At 39.2% G+C, this 23,163-nt stretch overlaps 1 protein-coding gene across 2 annotated transcripts in view; it reads right to left on the reverse strand.

Annotated features, from left to right (window-relative positions):
- The window catches only part of LOC136857572 (phytanoyl-CoA dioxygenase, peroxisomal), a 91,187-nt gene extending 72,353 nt beyond the window's left edge, over positions 1-18,834 (reverse strand). For both annotated transcript variants that reach the window (XM_068225243.1, XM_068225242.1), the window contains exons 1-3: positions 18,701-18,834; positions 13,716-13,791; positions 5,830-5,975 (exon numbers count right to left, since the gene is read on the reverse strand). In XM_068225243.1, the coding sequence (XP_068081344.1) occupies positions 5,830-5,975; positions 13,716-13,781 (212 nt within the window). In that variant the 5' untranslated portion in view covers positions 13,782-13,791; positions 18,701-18,834. The remainder of the gene's footprint in view (positions 1-5,829; positions 5,976-13,715; positions 13,792-18,700) is intronic.
- Positions 18,835-23,163: the final 4,329 nt, after the last annotated feature.

The raw sequence follows: 23,163 nt of genomic DNA on the forward strand, positions 1-23,163 counted from the left end.
TCAGTCTGTTCCTCTAACCACGCCTTTTTTACCTCACAAATTTTATTTTTGTAGTCTTACTTTAACTTACATTAAACGTCTCTTTCTGAGCTCCCACTTTTTTCTATACTCCCCTAAAGCTCCCAGCACCCTCTTTCGTATACCTTCACACTCTATATTAAACCAATCCTCTCCCTGTTTCTTTTTTCTTCTTACACCATTATCTATCTGAGCTATCATCTTTATTGGATGTAGCAGCAATTCCAAGGCTTTATCGATCTTATTCTCCTCTAACGCCCTTTCCCCTCCATATTTCAGTAAGTGTACTTCTTCTTTTGCTACCCTGTCTCAATCCCTTTTGACTTTCTCTGTCCATTTGTACTTATTATACCCTCCCCATAGTTCGTCCTTCATCTTAACTTCTTTCCTTATATTCCTCTCCTCCCCCCTTTTTAACAGAACCCACACTGGAAAATGGTGTGATTGAATACAGTCTCCTACTTCCATCCTTATAATATCCTCTAACACTCCCTCCGTGCTTAAAACTATATCTATCACACTACCCCCCTGCTCTGAAACATAGGTCAATTTCTCCGTACTGTCACCCTCCTTCCATCCATTCAGAATATATAAATTCCCCGCTGCCACAACTCTAAGAGCTTCTCCCCATAACTGTTTATAGTTTTATCCTCGCTTCTTCTACTTCTCAACATGCGACTCCGGTCTTCCCTACTATATAATGGGCTCTGTTCCCCTATTCTCGCGTTCCAGTCTCCAAATAGCAGCATGTCCTTTTCTGCAAACTTCTCCCTTTTCATACTAATTCAGAATCATCATGTTTTCCACACTTTCTTTTCCCATGTCCCTCCTCACCACCCATACTTTCTGACCCTGCAAGTTACTGCCGTTTCTTAGCACAATTTCTGCCATTAGGGTAGAGAAAACTGTACCCTAATTGGTCTCCGTCCTTTTGCTTTGCCCACTCTCTCCACATCGTCTATGTCCACTTCATTGACATTTATCTTCATCCTATCCCGTATGACCTCTACCACCTTATAGATTAAATCAATCTTTCCTTCTTTCTCACCTTCTTCCACGTCATATATAAATATGGCTTTCTTCATTCTCTCCTGCCTGTATCCCTCTGATTCCTTCTTCATCATCATCACCTCCTCTTCCAGATGTTTCACTTTCCCTCTTAATAACTCTATCTCTTTCTCATTGTTGCATGCTCTCTTGTTTGATTCCTCAGTCTTCGTTTCTAACCATTTCTTCATGTTCCCTATCTCCTTTCTCTGTTCTTCCATCATGTCCTCCATTTCTTGAATCTTATCCCATTGACAATTTTCTTCAATTATTTCCTTCACTGCCACCTTCAGTGCTGCCATATCTTCCATGCTGAATTTGCCACTGGTATTTGGGCCTGGGTTTAATTCCACCCCCCACCCCCCATGACCAGAAGCACAGCTAACACTGGTGCTACCAGCAACGCTTCACCCCACTTTACCTCCTCATTTCCGTTTGCCAGTCCATTCTTGGCCTCCTTGCTCTGCTTCAGTTGCCACCTCTCAATCGCGACCCGGTACTACTCGATACCAATCATATTTATGGCACGCACTGTACAAAGCGACCTCGCTCCTCGCTTGCTCAAGCCGGACTGGAAGGAAGGAAGTAGAGGAAGCAATAGACACTCCGGACGACTGGGAATTTACAGAAGAAGAAATAAAATCTGCAATCAAAGATATAGGTCTTAAAAAGACACCAGGTGAAGATGGAATCACCAGCAAAATTTTATGGTGGACGTATGAAAGTATCCCTAAAACTATGACATCATTATATAATGGTTGCTTGAAGAATGCTTGTTTCCCTAAGCGATGGAAAAATGCAAGAATCATACCGATCACAAAACCAGCGAAAGAGAAGCTTCAGGATCCATCAAAATTCCGACCAATAAGCCTGCTAAATGTGGCGGGCAAAGTATTAGAGAAACTTCTAATAAACAGAATTAATCACTACCTCTATACCAGTAAACTACTGAACGAAAATCAATATGGCTTCACAGCTCAAAAGTGTACTACTGATGCAGCTATGGCACTTAAGGAATTTATAACTGAGGCGTTCAAAACTGGTCAAACTACCGTTATTGTTAGTCTTGATGTAAAAGGAGCTTTTGACTCTGCGTGGTGGCCATGTGTCCTAAAGGGCCTAAAAGATTTTAAATGCCCGAGAAATTTGTACTACCTCACTAAGAGCTACTTCAAGGATAGAACGGCGTTCATGAATTCCAAGTTAAAACAGTAGTTAATAAAGGATGTCCTCAAGGTTCATGTTGTGGACCGGGTTACTGGAATGTACAGTATAATGCATTGCTCAGTTTGGAATACGGGAAAAACACCAAAGCTATAGCATTTGCTGATGACCTTATAATTGCAGTTAGGGCTGAAACTGAAATTGAAGCAGAAAATATTGTGAATATGGAATTACGGAAAGTTACTAAGTGGTCAGCAGACAACAAAACCCGTTTCAATAAAAGTAAGTCAAAAGTTATGTTAATATCAAGAAGAACAAAAGCAAAGAAGACAGTTGACATCTTTATGAATCGGAAACGTCTTGAACAAGTAGACACGATGGAATAATGGAATATCTAGGAATAACTATAGACTCTCGCTTCAAGTTCAATGACCACATCAATAAAGTGAGGGAAAAATGTATTAAATTAATGAACGCATTATCAAAATCGGCAAGAATAGGATGGGGTCTAAAACACCCAGTCTGGATAGAATCCCTAGAAAAGAAATGCAGTCTGATTAAATACGTGAGAGTTCAAAGACTTATTCTATCGAGGATAGCAAGATCGTACTGCACTGTATCTCATAAGGCACTGTGTATCATTACAGGAATTATTCCTATAGATATCAAGGCAAGAGAGGTTGTTACTCTATTATAAAATATCAAATCAGGCAAAACAACTATGAATTATGTAATTGATCACCCAGAAAAACCTATGAGATGGCTCCACCCAGTCAAGTTTCCAGGTATCGAAGATCATGAATATATCCCATCGAAAATTTACACAGATGGAAGCAAAAGTGAAGAAGGAGTGAGAGCTGACATAGCTATATACAGATCTCATGAATTAATAGATCAATTGAAATTTAAACTGCAAGACAACTGTTTGAATAATCAGGCGGAGCAATTAGCCATATTAAAATCTCTGGAATTCTTAGTAACTACTAGGACAGAGGATGACGAAGATAAGAAAACAATTATTTACCCAGATAGTAAGATAGCAAGTGACTCCATTGCGGACTTCAGAAATCATAACCAACTGATTGAGAATATAAGGAATACTACAGCTACTCTAAAAAGAAATAATTGGAGAATAAAATTTGAATGGGTCAAGGCACATATAGGTGTTGAAGACAATGAACTGGCTGATAAAATTGCAAAGGAGGCTGTAAAATTATGTGAAATCTGTTTCGATAGAATACCCATCCCAACATTTAAAAAAATCTCAGAGAAGAATCAATTCATGAATGGCAGCAAGAATGGGAACAAACTTTTAAAGGCACACTTACAAATGAATTCTTTCCAACAGTTGCAAGCAGATTACGTTCCAAAATCAACTTAACGCCAAATATGACTACCATACTGACTGGACATGGAAATATTGCTTCGTACTTATACAGACTTAAAATTATACGTAACTCCGAGTGTTCCTGTAACAATAGCCCTCAGACAATTGATCATATAATTTTTGTGTGCAGTGAAGTGAAAAATATTAGGAAATTCTTGATAAATAGTGTTAATAGAGATGATAATTGGCCAATGCAGAAATCTGTGCTCTTGAAAGAGTATTTAAAGGAATTTTCCAAATTTGTTAATGCTCTGCACTTCCAAGCTCTCAGGAAAAACGAAGACTGATATTGATTGATATTGATAAGATTATCAGTCATATAGAAATTTAATTATTCAAATGTAATTTATGTTTGTGTATTTATAAGAAATTGTGTTGTAAGTGAATGTAGTACTACTCATGTAGTGGAGCATGCAGAGAGTATGTACAGTTAAAAAAACAAAAATTATAATGTTGTTCCTGCTTGGGTCATCAGTCCATAGACTGATTTGATGCAGATCTCATTCCCATCCTATCCTGTGCTAACCTTTTAATTTCTACGTAATTACTACATCCTACATCTACTCTGTTTGTCATATTCGTACTTTGATCTACCCCTACCGTTCTTACCGCCTACATTTCCCTCAGAAAACTAACTGAACTGTCTTAAGATGTGTCCTATCATTCCATCACTTATTCTGGTCAAATGTAGCCAAATCGTTCTCCTCTAACCAAATCGATGTAGTACCTCTTCAGTCATAATTCAGTCTATCCATCTCAACTTCAGCATTCTTCTGTAACACCACATTTCAAAAGTTTCTATTCTTTTTTTTTTCTGAACTAATTATTGTTCATCTTTCACTTCCATACAATGCCACACTCCAGAGGAAAGTTTTCAGATACGTCTTTCTAATTTCTATATCAATGTTAGAAGCGAGGAAATTTCTTTTCTTAAGAAAGGCCTTCCTTGCTTGTGCTAGTCTGCATTTTATTTCCTCCTTACTTCAGCCATTGTTAGTTATTCTACTACCAAAGTAACAATATTCATCTACTTCCTTTAAGACTTCGTTTCCTAATCTAATATTTCCTGCATCACCTAATTTCGTTCGACTGCACTCCATTACTTTTGTCTTGAATTTGTTTTTTTTACCTTGTACTCCTTCAAGACTCTGCCCGTACCATTCATCAATTTCTCCAGATCTTCTGCAGACTCAAATAAAATAACAATATCATCGGCAAATCTCATAGTTTTGTATTCCTCTCCTTGGACTGTAATTCCTTTTCCAAATTCCTCTTTGATTTCCTTCACCGCATTATCTATATTAACAAAGAAATAATAATAATAATAATAATAATAATAATAATAATAATAATAATAATAATAATAATAATATACCCGAGAACCCAACAGGAGGGAATTTTAAACTCAAAATCGCATGGACTCAAGAAAGAGGACAGGCCCAAAGCGAAAGGATGAGGAAGGTTTGGGAAGATAAGAAGGATAAGAAGAACAAGAAAATCAGTGCTAAGTAATCGTTCTACGTGCTCCTTAGAGGACGAAAAGCAATATAATAATAATAATAATAACAATAATAATAATAATAATCATCATAATAATAATAATACATAGCAGTGGTAGAGTGTCGGACTCATGATTCCTAGTTCGCGGGTTTCAAACCTCACTGAGGTAGTCGATTTTTGAAGGACGACCAAAAATCTTGGCATTCCATGTCATTATAGTTGGCATATTGAGGATCTTTGGAGACGTACTCAACGCCATCCGACACAATTAAATTAATTCAATCATAATAATCGTCCAGTAGAATGCCGCCTTCATTGCTAGACAGCATCAAAATTGGAATGCCAAAATTGATAGGAAGACCATCTTGATGGCATCACTTGAGAAGGCCTGTTAACTCGATAGCTGAGGTCAGACAAATCTTCTTCTTCTTCCTGATATTTTCCCCAATTTATTGGGGTCGGGACTTGAGGCTAATTTATCCCAGTTCTACCACCGGATGCCCTTCCTGACGCCAACCCCATGTGGAAGGTATGTGATTTTTCAGGTGAAAGTTCCAAACCAGGATCGACCGGAATTTGAATCTCCACCGTTCGGCTAGAAAGCCATCAGCTAAGCAATAATGCTAATCAGAACTCCCGCCGAGAATCGTCCAGCAGAATACCGCATTCATTACTAGACAGCATGCATACATTAATAGTGAATGGCAACTTACCTGCACTCATGTAGCAGCTGAGGCTCGATGAGCTGAGTGATGATTAAATAGCCATTGTCCTCATAGAACTGTCTCTGGTCCCAGCTCAACATGGGACCGTCGAGAGTGTATCTGAAGGAGTTGGTAGCTGCTACTTCCCCCGGCATCTGCTTCCGTTAAAGAGTATATCTCAGTAATCGTAGTTTGAACAATTTGGTATCCAGCAATAGGTAGAGATGATATATCTATATATTAAAAGAGTTTACTAAAAACAGCTTTGGCAAATTCGCCCGTGCGTTCTACTGGACCGATATGCTTCATTTTTTATTCTCTTCGGAATTGCCTGCCGATGAATCATGTGACATTGATAGGTCTTTAAGTTCAACCAACAGTCTTTGCTGAGCTGAGCTAGGGAGCAGACGTGCGTGGTAACGGTGCGGAAGTGCAGGAAAAGCAATATGGGAGTAACAGTGCAGCAGTATAGGAGTGTGATAGGGCGATGGCACAACCGGGTCAAGTGGATCAAGACGGAGTGTAAAGCAGGATTTAATAAAGTAATAGGACTGACAGAATTGTTGATGGCGGCAGCTATAGTGACTACTCTATTACTCATCGGAGGCGTCGAGATGAACCCAGGCCCATTGACATGGGAGGACATTGAGAAAATTAAGGAAGTTGTCCGCGATGCTTCTCAGGCTGACCAGACCAAAGAAATGTTCGAAGCACAGTTCCAACAAATCAACGATATGAAGGACAGCATAACCAAAGATCTAACAGAAATAAAGGCGAAGATAAGAGAAGACAAGGAAGAAAGAGCTATAATAAATCAGAGGATACAGGAGCTAGAAGAACAAGTACAGGTACTTCAATGGCGAGATAGCAGAAGAACGGAGGAGGAGAAGAGAAGAAATATTATTATTTACGGACTGGTTGAAAAGGAAGGAGAATCTAAGATGGAATTGATGAGCTCAGTCCTTAAGCTAATGAGAGAGAAATTAGGCATTGAGTGTACCGAGAGGGAGATAGATGATGTGTATAGGATGGGAAAGAATAGAGGAAGAAGACCTGTTAGAATTAAGTTTGTTTCCTCATTAATGGCAAGCCGAATTTTGAATGGTGCGAGGAACTTGAAGGGCAGCAGAATTTGGATAAAAAGGGATATGGACAGAAACAGCCTCCAAGAGCAAAGAGTTCTACAATTCCATTTACGACAAGCAAGAAAATCGAATTTACGGGTATTTATAAGAGGAAACCGCTTGCATGTGATGGGAGATACCTGGGCGAGAACGTGGACGGTCAGTGATCTGGGTGATATGTTTAAGGAACGAAGTAAGCAGTTTGGGTCATCAGCGGAAGTGCATGGTGAAGGAGTGATGACACAAGAGATTCCAGAGTATACGTGCGATGCTCGGGTTGATAACCCCGGACAGGTGATTCAACAGCCTACGTCAGATCTTCCAGCGGAGTTAAATAACAGTGGGAGGAACGACGAGGCGAGCCGGATGTCAACAGCGGCGCCGCGTGGAGGAGCTGAGGATACTTCCAGACGTAGGTCAGTGAGTCTAAAAGACTTTTTTCAGAAGAAGGGGATGGGTTCAGGTAGTAGATTAAAACTCACAGAAGAACTATCTGAGAAGGACGTTATTTGCTCTCCGGAGGGAAGTATAATGGAAGTGGAAAGATCTAGAATAACTAGAAGTAAGTCAGGGAGTTTAGAACATAGAGGTAAAAATAACTAGAATTAAAGGTATCATGTGTTAACATTGAAGGAGTATGGAGCAAAATAGGTAACGAAGACTTTAAAGAGCTACTGGAAGAAATGGACATCCTTGGGCTTGTAGAAACTTGGGCTGATTACAAGAAAGACTTAAAGATAGAAGGGTGTATCGTATGGAGTCAATATGGATCAAGGAGATCCAATAGAGGAAGGATATCGGGCGGAATTTCAGTGGTTATCAAAAACAACTTAAAAGATAGAATACAGCGGTTAGAATCTGAGTTTAAAGAATTAATCTGGATAAGAATATTAGATAGGGTTAATTGGAGGAATGAAATATGCATAGCTTTTATATATAATCCACCTTTGAGCTCCCCATTTGCGCAGAATGATTTTTTTGAGAATTTAGCGACAGAAATTAGGCGAATGAGAAGTATGTATGATCAGGCAAGCATTATTATTATGGGCGATCTTAACGCGAGGATAGGGGACAAGAAACCAGTTTATAGTCAACTTGAGGACGGGGTATTACTAGTTAATAGAAATAGCCAGGATAAAGAATGTAACAGAAATGGAGAAAAACTACTAGAGTTATGCGCGGTAGAGGAGCTTTATATATTGAATGGGTGGTGGTTTGGAGATGAGAGTGGAAAACTAATCTATATAGTAGAAAATGGGGGCAGTACAATTGACATAGTTGTATGCTGTAGGGATAGTTTGCAAATTATCAAAGAGATAAGCATTAAGGATTGGGCAGAGGCAAATCATATGCCAGTATCTATAAAATTAATTATTCAAGAGATAGGAGCGCAAGAGATCGTTTACGATAGCGTACAGGAGAGGAAAATAGCTAGGTATCGTTGGAGAGAAGAATTAGGGAATGAATTCAGAGAGTACTTCAATGGAGAAAATTTTGAGATTTGGAAAATAGGTATTGTAAAATTGATAGAAGAGAATAGAGTGGAGGAAGCCCTAACCAGGATAGAAAATTTAATAGGAATGGCAGGAAAAGGTATGAGGCAAAATCTAAGTAAAACGCCGATAAGAGGTGGATGGTATAATACAGAATGTGTAAAGAAAAAGTCACAAGTTATGAAGGCACTTAGGAGATACAGGGTGGATGGTGGTCAAGTAGCTAGAAACGAATTTTGTAAAAAAAGGAAAGAATACAGAGAATTGTTAAGAAAGACGAAGTTGGAAGGGCAACAAAAGATGGCTGCAGACATAAATAAAAAGTGTAAGGACAATGACAGTAGGAAAGTATGGGATAAAATAAATCAAATAACCAAGAAGAAGTCGGGCTCTGGGGGGACCAATATAAGTTATAGTACATGGGTCCAGTATTTCGAGAAATTATTGAATAAAGAAGACAAATGGAGAGCTCAGCATGAGGGGATTACTGTTTCGAGGGGTTTGAGTGTCACTCTGCCTGAATTAGATGAGGCTATTTCGACTCATGAAATAAGGAACCTGTTACAAGGAGCCAAAAAGGGAAAATCAGGAGCTATTTCAGGTATCACATATGAATTTTGGAAAGAGGTGGGAGAACGAAGCGGCATGTTGGAAATTTTGACAAAGATATTCAATAAGATATTCGAGAAAGGGATATTTCCAAAAGCTTGGAAAGAGGGGATTATATGCCCTATATACAAAAATAAAGGGGATAGATTAAATCCAGGAAACTATAGGGGAATAACCTTATTAGATACATTGGGGAAAGTATATACGGGTATACTAGCAAATAGACTAAGGAACTGGGCAGAGAGGCATTCAATCCTCTCGAAATTTCAAAGTGGCTTCAGAAGAGGGAGAACAACACCAGATAATGTTTTTATTGTGAGAACTCTTATTGACAAATATGTAAAGAAAAAACGTGGAAAGCTCTATATTACATCAATAGATTTAGAAAAAGCATTCGATACTGTGAACAGGGGGGCAGTCGTTACTAGATTGAGACAAGTAGGAGTGTCATGTAAAATGATAAGGGCTATAGAAAAGATATATGCTGAAGTAAAGTGTGCTGTGAGAGTCAGAGAAGGAGTAGTAGTAGGAGATATTATTTCTAAAATGGGTTTGAAACAGGGATGTAAATTGTCACCGATTTTATTTTTATTGTTCATTAACGATATACTAGAATTTGAAGTTGAGGAAAGATTAGCACTGCCGTGTTTAGAAAATCAGGATATTCCTGGTCTTGTCTTTGCTGACGACATACTCCTGTTCACACTAACGCCAGTTGCAATGCAAAAAAGTATTGATGGTATCGAGAAGTACTGTAAAGAGTGGAATATGAAAATTAACGCACAGAAAACTAGAGTAATGGTGTGCAAAAACGGGAACAAATTAGCAAAAAAGGAAAAATGGTATCTTGAAGGAGTAAATCTGGAAGTAGTTAATAAGTTAGAATATTTAGGAATTATCATATCAGGAAATGGAAATTGGTCTGAACACGTCAAGAGAGCAAAACTGATTGGTGCAGCAGCCCTAGCTAGTATAAGAATATTAGATAACAGGATGCCTAATATTGACTTTAGGGTACAAAGAAATGTATACAACGCTGTGATTAAATCTAAAATGATATATGGTTCAGAAGTATGGGGCACAGAAAAGGAAATAGTAATGCTCGATTCAGTCACTAGTAGATTTATTAAAATAATTACAGGCTTACCAATATGTACAGCGAATAGTGGAGCAAGATTAATGTGTACTGACATTAATATAAAAGTGGATATAATCAAGAGATTAATAAAATATTGGTATAGATTAAAAAGGGGAGGAGGGGGAGAAATTCTAGATATAGCTTACCGACACCAAATGAGGTATCAGGATGGGTACTGGGCGGGCAACTTAAAGAAAATACTAGAAGGAATTGGGATGGGGAACTATTGGGACAACGATTTAGAAGAAAGAAAAGTCTGTGGGAGAGTGGCACAGAGGGTAGCAGATATAGAAATACAAAGGCTAAGAGCTGAGGGTAATAATAGGAGAACTCTGGAGGAATTCATGAATATATACCCAGGTATGAAAATAATACATGATAAATTAACCAAAAGAGAATACAGGGGAATGATATGGTGGTTGATGGGAGTTTATAAAAATAAGGCATTTACAGAAGTTGCAAATACATGTTTATTGTGTGAAAAGGAGTTAGGAAATGCACATTTCTTGAGACAGTGTGAAAGTACAAGAGCATTACGGGTTAAATACTTGGAAGCGGAAGAGATAAATAAAATGGAAAGAGAATCTGAGTACTATACTCTTGTCAAATTAATAAACAGGGAATGGAGAAGGCCAGGGAAACTATCAAAATTATTCACAATTATAAAAAGCTTGTGGGAGAAAAAAATGAAATTAGTGCATGAGGGAAGGGGCACATGCTGCTGAAAAAAAAATGAAACAGCGAAATCAGCACGAGTACACATGGTTAAAATGATATTATGGGACACTTAAGCTACACATACAGGAATGCAAGTTCAACCAACGTTGAGTAATCATAAAATCAAATCATTAAATGATCACTCCAATAATTGCAGGCGAAGGCTTACGCTAACCCGCAATACATTCAGTACTTAGCAGGTTGCTAATAGTCTAATATCTGATTTTCATCCTTAGTAATGCCATTGCATGCAGCCATGTTTGATTACTACCTGTAAGCTAGAGAGTATACACTTCCTTTGATCACGGAAGAATATTATTCCCTGCTAGATACTCTTTGATTCTATAACCTTTCCCAGCATCCAAATATATTCAACAGATGGCAGAGCTTTCTTTATAATAACTTACATGCTGCTAAGAGAAAAAATTCTACGTACAAACCGATCCCATCATGACATACGCCTTAGACATTATCAGGGAACACCTATCGAAGGAAAACCTAGCTGCAATAGAATGAAAGTCATGTATATTAAAAGAAAGTTCTCTGCCTGGCAAAAAAGCTTCTTCGAGACTAACCTATGAGCTCACAAGAAAACCGTTCTATATGGAAGAACTGCGATTTAAAATACCACTGCCTTCTGCGACACAATGCCAAGCTGGATGAATTCTGACTACGAACTGCGGCACACCATAACGCGCTTCTTAATAATGTTCATAAAACTGTTGAAAAGGGCAGGCAAAACAATATGACTACGCCAGGCATTTCAAGACGAGTTATCTGACCTATTTATAACGAATACTGCGGAGCAGCACGAGTCCTCTAGTTTTAGCGTTCAAAAATATTAGCACTGTCTAGCATTATTAATGTTAGCATTTAGCATTTTGTACGTTTTGCTTTGGAAGTGATATTTTGCAATGGGGAATCGGGTGTTAAAATATCAACCTTTCAACTGCTACATTTTCCTGTTTAAATTCAAGAGAATCACTGAATAGAAGTATGTAAATTGATATGGACCTGCTTGATTATAAAATATATCTACAGTACATATATTTATAAATCAGCATTAAAGGTACAACATTTATTTCGTCATTTGAACACTTTCAGTTTTACTTTCATTAATATTTTTAGCCTGACATTCAGTGAGAACATCACTATTCGAGATAATGACAGATTTTGGCACCAGGCGCGACACTTCGTATGTACGTCGAGTGACAATGCAGCTTTTCTGCTGACTGCTTATGATGTCTTCATTTCTTATTGTCTTGGCCCTACCCTGCGAGTAGCGTATATATGCCGTGCTACAGTATAATAGTACTTTCTGGCTCAGTGAGGAAAACAATGACAAACTGCCTCACTCATCTTGCCTAATACACCACATTTCGGGACAGCGATCGGTTTTTGAGGTTTCCTTGCAACTTTTGGTAGTGCTATCTGAAGATCCAACCGGCCTTCGGTTTAATGACCTAACAGATAGTAGGCCTATACCGAATAACACTCAGTAAGTTAAAATAAGAAATAGCCGGGCTGAGTGGCTCAGACGGTTGACGTACTGGCCTTCTGACCCGAACTTGGCACGTTCGATCCTGGCTCAGTCTTGTGGTACTTGAAGATGCTCAAATACTCCAGCCTCGTGTCGGTAGATTTACTGGCACGTAAGAACTCCTGCGAGACAAAATTCCGGCACCTTGGCCTCTCCGAAAATCGTCAAAAATAGTTATGTGGATGTAATAATAATAAAAGAAGAAGAAGTATTCTGGTTTCACTCGGCGATGCCAATTTGCTGTGCCAGTATATTTTTAGAACATCACACGCTAAATTTACGAATCATAGAACTAGAAATAGATGACAGTCTGAAAGCGGTCATAATTTAAGGTATAAATTGTGAAAATATGATCAACATTCCGCCTCTGTGGTTTAGTGGTTAGTGTGATTAGCTGCCGCCGCCGGAGGCCCGGGTTCGATTTCCGGCTCCGCTACGAAATTTGAAAAGTGGCACGAGCACTGGAATGGTGTCCACTCATCCTCGGGAGATCAAGTGAGTAGAGGAGGTTTCGATTCCCACCTCAGCCATCCTCCAAGTGGTTTTCCGTGGTTTCCCACTACTCCTGCTAACTTAAGACCACGGTCGCTTCCTTCCCTCTTCCTTGTCTATCCCCTTCAATCTCCCCACCCTCACAAGGCCCCTGTTTAGGATAGCAGGTGAGGCACCCTGGGTGAGGTACTGGTCCTCCTCTCCAGTTTTATACCCTGGACACAAAGTCTCACGGTCCAGGACATTGGCCTTGAGGCCGAGGGAGAAACAACCCTGGAGGGTAAACGGTTTTAAAAAAGACAGAAAGATGATCAACATCAGAACTCAAATGCAAATTTACCACCGAGCACGTTGGGTCACGTAGCTTTGAAATTGCATTTAGGGGATGGAGGGTTCGAACCCCACTGTCGGCAGTCCTGAAGATGGTTTTCCGTGGTTATTCGTTTTCGGGGCTATACCCTAAAAAAGACCACGGCCGCTTTCTTTGTAATACTAGCCTTTTCTCACCCTTGCGTCACTGAAAACCTTCGACCTGATTGTGTGACGCTAAACGAATAGCAAAATAAATAAATAAATAAAATAAATACAAGTAAATTAAAAAAATAAATCCGGATATATGTGTTAACCGTTATGTCAGGATGATGTCTGCACTAATGAATCACACAACCAATCTTTGCATTTCTTCCTTTCAGTATCAGTAAAAATCTGGGGTATATTGTGCTAAAGTAGAAAATAAAGTACAATCGTACGACATGCACTCAAATAATTCAGAGTAAGGATACAATATTCCAGTTGTGCACGTTCCCATGGAGATGTCGGAAGATAACGCTCAGCCTCTCGCTGGCCATGGTGAGGAACCTGTAAGATAAAAAGTCAGTTAAAAATTGTTCCTTATTGAAACATGTCTTCGGTGGTGGTCATATTATCAAATCAAAACCAATCAAAATTAAAATCAGTTACCGCTTATCTGCATTTAGCGTTGTCGCCCACATGGAAGATTCCCTATCGTTCGTTTACAAAGTATTTTGTTTTTTACCAAGCCAGTTGGTCGTGCGTTCAGGGTCGGACAGCTGTGAGCTTGCATTCGGGAGGTAGTGGTTTCGAACCCCACTGTCGGCAGCCATGAAGATGGTTTTCCGTGGTTTCCTATTTTCACACCAGGCAAATGCCGGAGCTGTACCTTAATTAAGGCCACGGTCGCTCCCTTCCCCTTCCTAGGCCTTTCCTGTCCCATCGTCGCCATAAAACCTATCCGTGTCGGTGCAACATAAATCAAATTGTAAAAAAAAAAAAAAAAATCTTTTCTTAACCAATATCAAAGAAATGTAAATATATCGAACATACCCCGTGGTAAATTATTCTTATCCCTAACTTCTCTTTCTAAAAAGGAGTATCTGCCCCAATTCCACTTATGTTCTTTTAAAACTCCACTCAAGCTTATTCGTCTACTAACGTCATTCCAGTCCGGCCCCGTGGTGTAGGGCACATCGCGTCCACCTGTCACCCGACGGCCCGCGTTCAATTCCCGGCTGGGTCAGGGTATTTTAATTGTAATGATTAATATCCCTGGCCTGGGGACTGGGTGTTTGTGACGTCCTTAATATTCATTTCCTCACACACAACATTCCACACTACCACCATTCCAATTCCACGCAGGTTCATACAATATGGTGCCAGTAGGGGCAAAAGATCCACACGGATCGACGCCCCGAACAAATACATACATAACATACATACATTATCATTATAGACCGTTATGCCTTTCAGCGTTCAGTCTGCAAGCCTCTGTGAATTAACTAAACGTTGCCACAATCCTCGATTTGCAACTAGTGGTGTGGCCTCATTTAGTTCTATACCTCTTATCTTTAAATCGTTAGAAACCGAGTCTAACCATCGTCGTCTTGGTCTACCTCTACTTCTCTTACCCTCTATAGCAGAGTCCATTATTCTCCTAGGTAACCTATCCTCCTCGATTCGCCTCACATGACCCCAACACCGAAGCCGGTTTATGCGTACAGCTTCACCAATCGAGTTCATTCCTAAATTAGCCCTTATTTCCTCATTCCGAGTACCATCGTGCCATTGTTCCCACCTGTTTGTGCCAGCAATCATTCTCGCTACTTTCATGTCTGTTACTTCTATTGAATAAGATATCGTGAGTCCACCCAGCTTTCGCTACCGTAAAGCAAAGTTGAACTGAAAACAGAACGATGTAAAGATAGTTTCGTCTGGGAGCTGACTTCCTTCTTACAGAATACTGTTGATCGCAACTGCGAGCTCACTGCATTAGGTTTACGACACCTTGATTCCATCTCACTTACTATATTACCATCCTGGGAGAACACACAACCTAAATACTTGAAATTATCGACCTGTTCTAGCTTTGTATCACCAATCTGACATTCAGTTCTGTTGAATTTCCTACCTACTGACATCAATTTAGTCTTCGAGAGGCTAATTTTCATACCATACTCATTGCACCTATTTTCAAGTTCCAAGATATTACGCTGCAGGCTTTCGGCACAATCTGCCATTAAGACCAAGTCGTCAGCATAGGCCAGACTGCTTATTACATTTCCACCTAACTGAATCACTCCCTGCCATTTTATACCTTACAACAGATGATCTATGTAAACTACGAACAGCAAAGGTGAAAGATTACAGCCTTGTCTAACCCCTGTAAGTACCCTGAACTAAGAACTCATTCTACCGTCAATTCTCACTGAAGCCCAATTGTCAACATAAATGGCTTTGATTGATTTTAATAATCTACCTTTAATTCCATAGTCCCCCAGCATGGCGAACATCTTTTTCCTCGGTACCCTGTCATATGCTTTCTCTAGATCTACGAAACATAAACATAACTGCCTATTCCTCTCGTAGCATTTTTCAGTTACCTGGCGCATACTGAAAATCTGATCCTGATAGCCTCTGTGTGGTCTGAAACACACTGGGTTTCATCCAACTTCCTCTCAACGACTGATCGCACCCTCCCTTCCAAGATGCCAGTGAATACTTTGCCTGGTATACTAATCAATGAGATACCTCGATAGTTGTTGCAATCCTTCCTGTTCCCTTGCTTATAGATAGGTGCAATTACTGCTTTTGTCAAATTTCATCTATTCCTGCTGCTTTATGACAATGGAGATTATTTACCATCTTTTCCACTTCCTCCAGCATAATTTCAGCAATATTTCCCTACTCCCCATGAGCTTGGCTGTTCGCAACACCACCAGGATGATTTCCTTTTACATTGAGAAGATGTTCAAAATATTCCCTCCACCTCTCTAGCGATTCTCTGGGATCTATTATGAGTTCACCTGAATTACTCAAAACACTGTTCATTTCCTTTTTCCCTCCCTTCCTAAGATTCTTTATTACTGCCCAGAAAGGTTTCCCTGCTCCTTGACTTAGCCTTCCCAGGTTGTTACCAAAATCTTCCCATGACTTCTTTTTGGATTCAACAACTATTTGTTTCGCTCTGTTTCTTTCATCTACGTACCAACCCTTTCTGCCTCGGCCCTTGTTTGGAGCCATTTATGATAAGCCTCCTTTTTACGTTTACAAGCTGCTCTCACTTCATCATTCCACCAAGATGTTCACCTTTTCCCATCTTTACACACAGTTGTTCCTAGGCATTCCTTTGCTGTTTCTACTACAGCATCCCTGTATGCCACCCATTCACTTTCTATATCCTGAACCTGCTTACTGCCTACTGTTAGAAACTTCTCACTAATCATATCCATGTACTTCTGTCTAATTTCCTCGTCCGGGAGATTTTCTACCCTTATTCGTTTGCAGACAGATTTCACTTTCTCTACCCTAGGCCTAGAGATACTTAGTTCACTACAGAACAGATACATTCCTAACAGATTTCCTGAATTCGAAGTCTGTTAAGATATAGTCTATTATGGATCTGGTACCCCTTGCCTCCCATGTGTAGCGGTGAATAGCCTTATGCTTGAAGAATGTATTCGTAACAGCTAAACCCATACTAGCACAGAAGTCCAGCAAACGCTTCCCATTCCCATTAGCTTCCATATCTTCCCCACACTTACCGATCACCCTTTCGTATCCTTCAGTTCTATTTCCAACTCTCGCTTTGAAATCGCCCATTAGCACTATTCTATCCTTGCTGTTGACCCTGACCACGATGTCACTCAATGCTTCATAAAACTTGTCAACTTCATCCTCATCTGCACCCTCACATGGTGAATACACGGAGAAAATTCTAGTCCTGATTCCTCCAACTGACAAATCTACCCACATCATTCGCTCATTTACGTGCCTAACAGAAACTATGTTGCGTGCAATGGTATTCCTAATAAAGAGCCCTACCCCAGACTCTGCCCTTTCCTTTCTAACACCCGTCCAGTACACTTTATAATCTCCTATCTCTTCCTCGTTATCTCCCCTTATCCGAATATCACTTACTCCTAGCACATCCAAATGCATCCTCTTTGCTGACTCAGCCAGTTCTACTTTCTTTCTTCCATAAGCACCATTAATATTGATAGCTCCCCATCGAATTCCATTTCGTTCGCCAAGTTGTTTAAAGGTGTCCCTCGCCTGTCAAATGGGAGTGGGACTTCGTTACTCCCATAGCTCCGAGGCTTGCTTAAAAAGTTCTGAGCTCGGTAAAGTCATGAATCAGGATGCTACCCTACTTGCACATAGTCCAAGTGAGGATCTCTCCTCTAACGGGTTATGGACCACCGTTGAATTGTATAGTCCTAGCCGCCTGAGCACAAGGAGGGCCATGACTCAGAATATGTCCGAGATGCCCACTCCCATTTCATAGCAACTGGTATCCTAACTCTCAGGACCACTTAACTAGGCCACTCAGCCGTTGCCCATGGTTCACGAACTAGGACGTGACTACAGTAACCCACAAACATGAACCATCCCGAACAAATAGCATTAATAAAATGTCATTCCAAGCCATCTCTCCATTGACATCTCGGAACACATCGCTTAGTCGAGCAGCTGACTTCTTACTTTTTGTACTCATACTTTGATTTCAAAAAATGAATGCTGCCTCGTAGATGTCCTAGTTTTGTATTCTAGGCGTGTAAAATTTTACTGCGAATTATTTACAGAAGAATGCATAGACGATTTCGAATTGAATTTGTAAAAGATTACGTTTGCTTACGAAGACATGTAGGAACTTTATCTATGGTGTACGGGCCAAATGGCGAAAGCCACAAAAAGCAAATATTTCAGGAGAGACAAAAACAGTTTGCATCCCACCACAGGAATTGATCTATCTTAATTATTGTTTATTTGAATTATATAATGCATCTTAGATTGCAGTCTACTGGAATATGTGGTGTGGGATCATACAGCTTATTGAAATTAATTCTTTAACGTGAAATTTGAGGGTTACGCCATTTGGCTGGGATTGATATAACTTCAGTGTTGGTTACAATAATGTATATTTTCGACTACTCTGATTGGAACAAATAATAATAACAACGGTAAGTTGTATATTATGTGAAAGAATGATCATTAAAAAAAAGAAAACTATCATAAAACACAAATTTTACATCCTGATTTATTTAAATAAATTACCCTCCTGTAAACTGTTTTTCGTCTCTCCTGAAAAATTTGCTTTTTGTGGTTTTCGCCATTTGGCCTGTAACTCACAGCGAAACTGAATTGGCATCGTATACCAATAGGTCCCTACATATTTATAGATCGTATGAAAAAATTACTGTTGCTGAATTATGTAGTTAATTTTAGTGACAACTAAATGAGACACACTCACCGAAACAAAGACAGACACTGTGTTACGCCAGCTGGCTTGCACGAGCTTGTGAGATCGAGAGACTTCGATGTCTTAAGTACAGTGACTTGATTGGTACAACTTACTGTTAACTGTGGGTTACGACTAGTTGGTTATGCCAAGTGACTTGCTTGACCTTGCCATGTGTGCGATTACGCCATCTTTGTCAATGATAAAGTCCTAAAAATAACAGGGCACTTGACTAATAAACACACTATTATCAACTAATGTGAAGTTTCTTCATCAAAATACACAGACGCCTCACCATTCTTCTGACAATCCCGGCACACGTCTTCATAAATGTGAACGTTTCTTGTGAAGACACATCGAAGTACTACAGTAACTCCTTTATGTCAGCACTTTTTTTAACTAACGTGATTTATGAATGGAAGTTTCACAGCTGTATCAATGGTCTTTGGATTACTTATTGTCGGCTTAAGAACTTCAAATACTGGACCCTGCGTATGTTTTTTTCACGGATACCCGTCCCTTCTTATATCGTAACACACACGAATGTCAGTCATTTTGAATGGAAGCTTCTTCGTCAAAATTTCCTGAGATTTAGATTTAAAATCAAATATTTGTCAGTCTCTACCAAGAATTGAAATAAAACCCGCCCTGCGTTTTAAATATATAGGTATCAAGTTTCAGTAAGTGCAGTGTAGTTCACTTTTGTATTTTAAAAAAACCGTTGCCGGCAAATGTTAAGTTTTGTGAAAACTTTATCCACCTTTTATGTCACCAGATGTTAAGTTTAGCTAAATTTCGACTACGCCAATGAATTCAGCTGGAGCTAAAACATATGGATCCACCAATATCTCAAAATTGATAATTTTGTACATGTTAAGGTTTTTGAAACCCCCTCAATTGACCTGTACACCAGCAATACTGACTGTACATCTGATGTTCGAGGACCGAATCAAGAAGGGTAAGCTCATGCTTATGGCGATTGTAGATCTGTGAAAATACTTTTATGGGTTTTTCATTGTTTTATTGTGTTTTTTACTCTTGGTTTTAGTTCGCACTGACACAGATAGGTGTTATGTCGACGATGGGACAGGAAAGAGCTAGGAGTGGAAAGGAAGCGACCGTGGCCTTAATTAAGGTACAGCCCCAGTATTTGCCTGGTGTTAAAATCGGAAACTATTTCCAGGGCTGCCGACAGAGGGATGCGAACCCACTATCTCCCGAATGCAAGCTCACAGCTGCGCGCCCCTAACCACACGGCTAACTCGCTCGGTATATACAGAATGTTTAGAAAATATGTACATTTCTTCCCTTTATGTTATATAGTGTAGCTGTAGATGGCCGATGGAGGACGAAACATCTCCTAATTAATAAAGTTTTTGCAATTTAAAATTATAAATTGATGTAATTGTAATGACTAGGTGGATTGTTATACAGTATTACTATTTTTCTTTCATTCTTTCTTTCTTTCTTAATCTTTTTACCCTCCAGGTTTGTTTTTTTCCTCGGACTCACCGAGGGATCCCACCTCTACCGCCTCAAGGGCAGTGTTCTGGAGCGTGAGACTTTGGGTCGGGGGGATACAACTGGAAAGGCGGACCAGTACTTTGTCCAGGCGGCCTCTCCTGCGCAGCTGAACAGGGGCTTTGTGGAGGTATGGGAAGATCGGAAGGGATAGACAAGGAAGAGGGAAGGAAGCGGCCGTGGGCTTAAGTTAGGTACCATCCCGGCATTTGCCTGGAGGAGAAGTGGGTAACCGCGGAAAACCACTTCGAAGATGGCTGAGATGGGAATCGAACCACTCCCTTCTACTCAGTTGATCTCCCGAGGCTGAGTGGCCCCCGTTCCAGTCCTCATACCACTTTTCAAATTCCGTGGCAGAGCCGGGAATTGAACCCGGCCCTCCGCGGGTGGCAGCTAATCACACTAACCACTACACCACAGAGGCGGACACTATTCTTTCTGTTCTAGAGAAAACATTTGAATTAAAAATTTATGCTATACATTTACAGTATATGCAACCTGAAACGGTCAAAATGTCTATGAGGGTGTGATTTACAAAGTAAATCATTACCGCATACCTTTAAATATATAAAAAGAGAACGTGCTTTTCACTTACAAAATCGACCTCTAATAATGACTCAGAGTGGCAAGTACTTGTCAAAAGTCAGCTCGTCAGCTGACCTACCTTGATTGACTGGCTATACACTTGCTTCATATATGAAAACAATTGTTCCCAAGCACATCACCTCCACATGGAATAAACATGCTGCTGACATTTCCGTTCAGTCTTGTTCCCAGGAAGGGAGTTAATAATTTTATACAAGTCGGTATGGAGAAATGGAATGATAAAATTCAAAACTATTGCCATTTTTATCGTTTGATCTCATAAAATAATTTAAGATATTTCTAATAATAATAATAATAATACCGATCAGTTCGAGAAAGGTGGCTGCACGGTTTGAGTCACGTAGCTATCAGCTTGCATTCGGGAGATAGAGGGTTTGAACTTCATTGTCGGCAGCCCGGAACATGGTTTTCCGTGGTTTGTCATTCTCACACCACGCAAATGCTTGGGCTGTACCTTAATAATTTAATTTCACGGTCGCTTCCTTCCCACTCTTATCCCATCGTCACCTACCTGTGTCGGTTAGGGTTATTACTTTTTTGACCCCATGTTCCTACGCCATAAATGGATGAACTTTTGCCCAAAAAAGAAAAGTATATTATTTTTAATTAATTTTGAAAAAGGTCACCCCAGACCAAAATTTAGTTTTACTATACACGCGTATAAGGTAACAAAATCAAAACATTTTTAGCAGGTATATATTTAAATTTAAATTATATGATTGTATAACGCGTAGTTTTGAAGCAATTAACAATGTATTATTATACACTAGAAAAACACACAAAATTAGACATAATCACAAAATCACAATCTTACATATCGATTCTACAAGTGACAATAGTTGTATTCAGCTGTAATGGCTAAAAATGAGTATTTAGCATAATGCTAGCATAATGTAAAATCAATTTTTAGACAAAATTAATCTAAACTCTAGCTTATCATCCTTTTTACAGATGTCATAAAGGTCTTGAAGACACTTGACTGCCCGTTTTGCACACTGATTTGATCTGGAAATTTCCAGTCTTGAAGGTTCTTGATTCCAAATATTTTCACACTATTTAATGCTTCTTCTTGGCCCTGCAAGGTGCGGCATAGCTTCTGGTAATAATCAGCATTGTACATTTAGTCAGTAAATCAATGATCTGCCAAACTGTAAGAGATAAATCTACCGAATTTGAACAGTGAGGTTCTTCTTTCTGCTAAAAGAATATAAGACAAAAGATCTCGGAAATTCCATCTCACATTACGTAAGTTAGGTAATAAAATGACTTCTTCAGTTATTCAAGGGATTTGCTACATTGCACATTTATTCAGAGAAGCACAAGCTTATATATATATATATATATAATAACTTCTCCTGACTGACAGATTCATCATCGCCGATCCAAAACTACTGGACATAAAGGAATGAAAGTTTTCGGAATACATTCATATTACAATGCAGATGCTCACTAAGGGACGATTTTTGGATATTCCGTCGCTAAGGGGGTAAAAAGGGGGCTGAATTTTTAAAATGAGTGTATCTATATCTCCAAAACTTAAAAGTTTACAGACGTAAAGCTTGGTACTTGGAATCTCCTTTAAAAATGAGGAAATACGTATTTCTTTGATTTCGCAAAAGCCCATTAAGGGGGGCTGGGGTGAAAAAGGGGAGAAAATTGGTTGAATAAATTTTATGAGGATACTTATATCTCGAAAACTAAAGACGTTACAGACATGAAAATTGGTATTTGGAATCTCCTTTAAAAATAAAGAAACACGAATTTTTTGTTTTAGAAAGATCCAATGAATAGGGGTTAAACGGGACTGACAAACGGGGTGAAATTAAAAAATATATATCTAGGCCTACAATATATAACATACACTTAAGATCTTACAGACTTGAAAACTGGTACTTGGAATCTCCTGTAAAAATAAAGAGACGTACATAATTTTTTCGGAAAATCCACTTAAGGGGAACAAAAAAGGGATGAATTTTTAGAATGAGCATATCTACAGTATATCTCAAAAACTTAACATGTTACAGAAGTGAAAATTGGTACTCTTAATCCTTCAAAAATAAGAAACGCGTATTTTTTGTTTTCGGAAAAACCACTTGGGGAGAAGGGGAGGGGCGGGTAGAAAGGACTGAAAAGTGGGTTGAATTCTTTGTATTAGGATACCGATATCTCAAAAACTGAAGACGTTACAGACGTAAAAATTAGTGATTGGAATCTCATAAAGAAATGCATATTTTTTGTTTTCGGAAAATCCACTTAGGCGGGGGTGAAAAAATTGAAAAAATTAGTTAAATTATTTGTATGAGTCTACTTATATCTCAAAAACTATAGATGTTGCAGACATGAAAATT

The sequence above is a fragment of the Anabrus simplex genome, chromosome 1, assembly GCF_040414725.1.
Source record: "Anabrus simplex isolate iqAnaSimp1 chromosome 1, ASM4041472v1, whole genome shotgun sequence".
Lineage (NCBI taxonomy): Eukaryota > Metazoa > Arthropoda > Insecta > Orthoptera > Tettigoniidae > Anabrus > Anabrus simplex.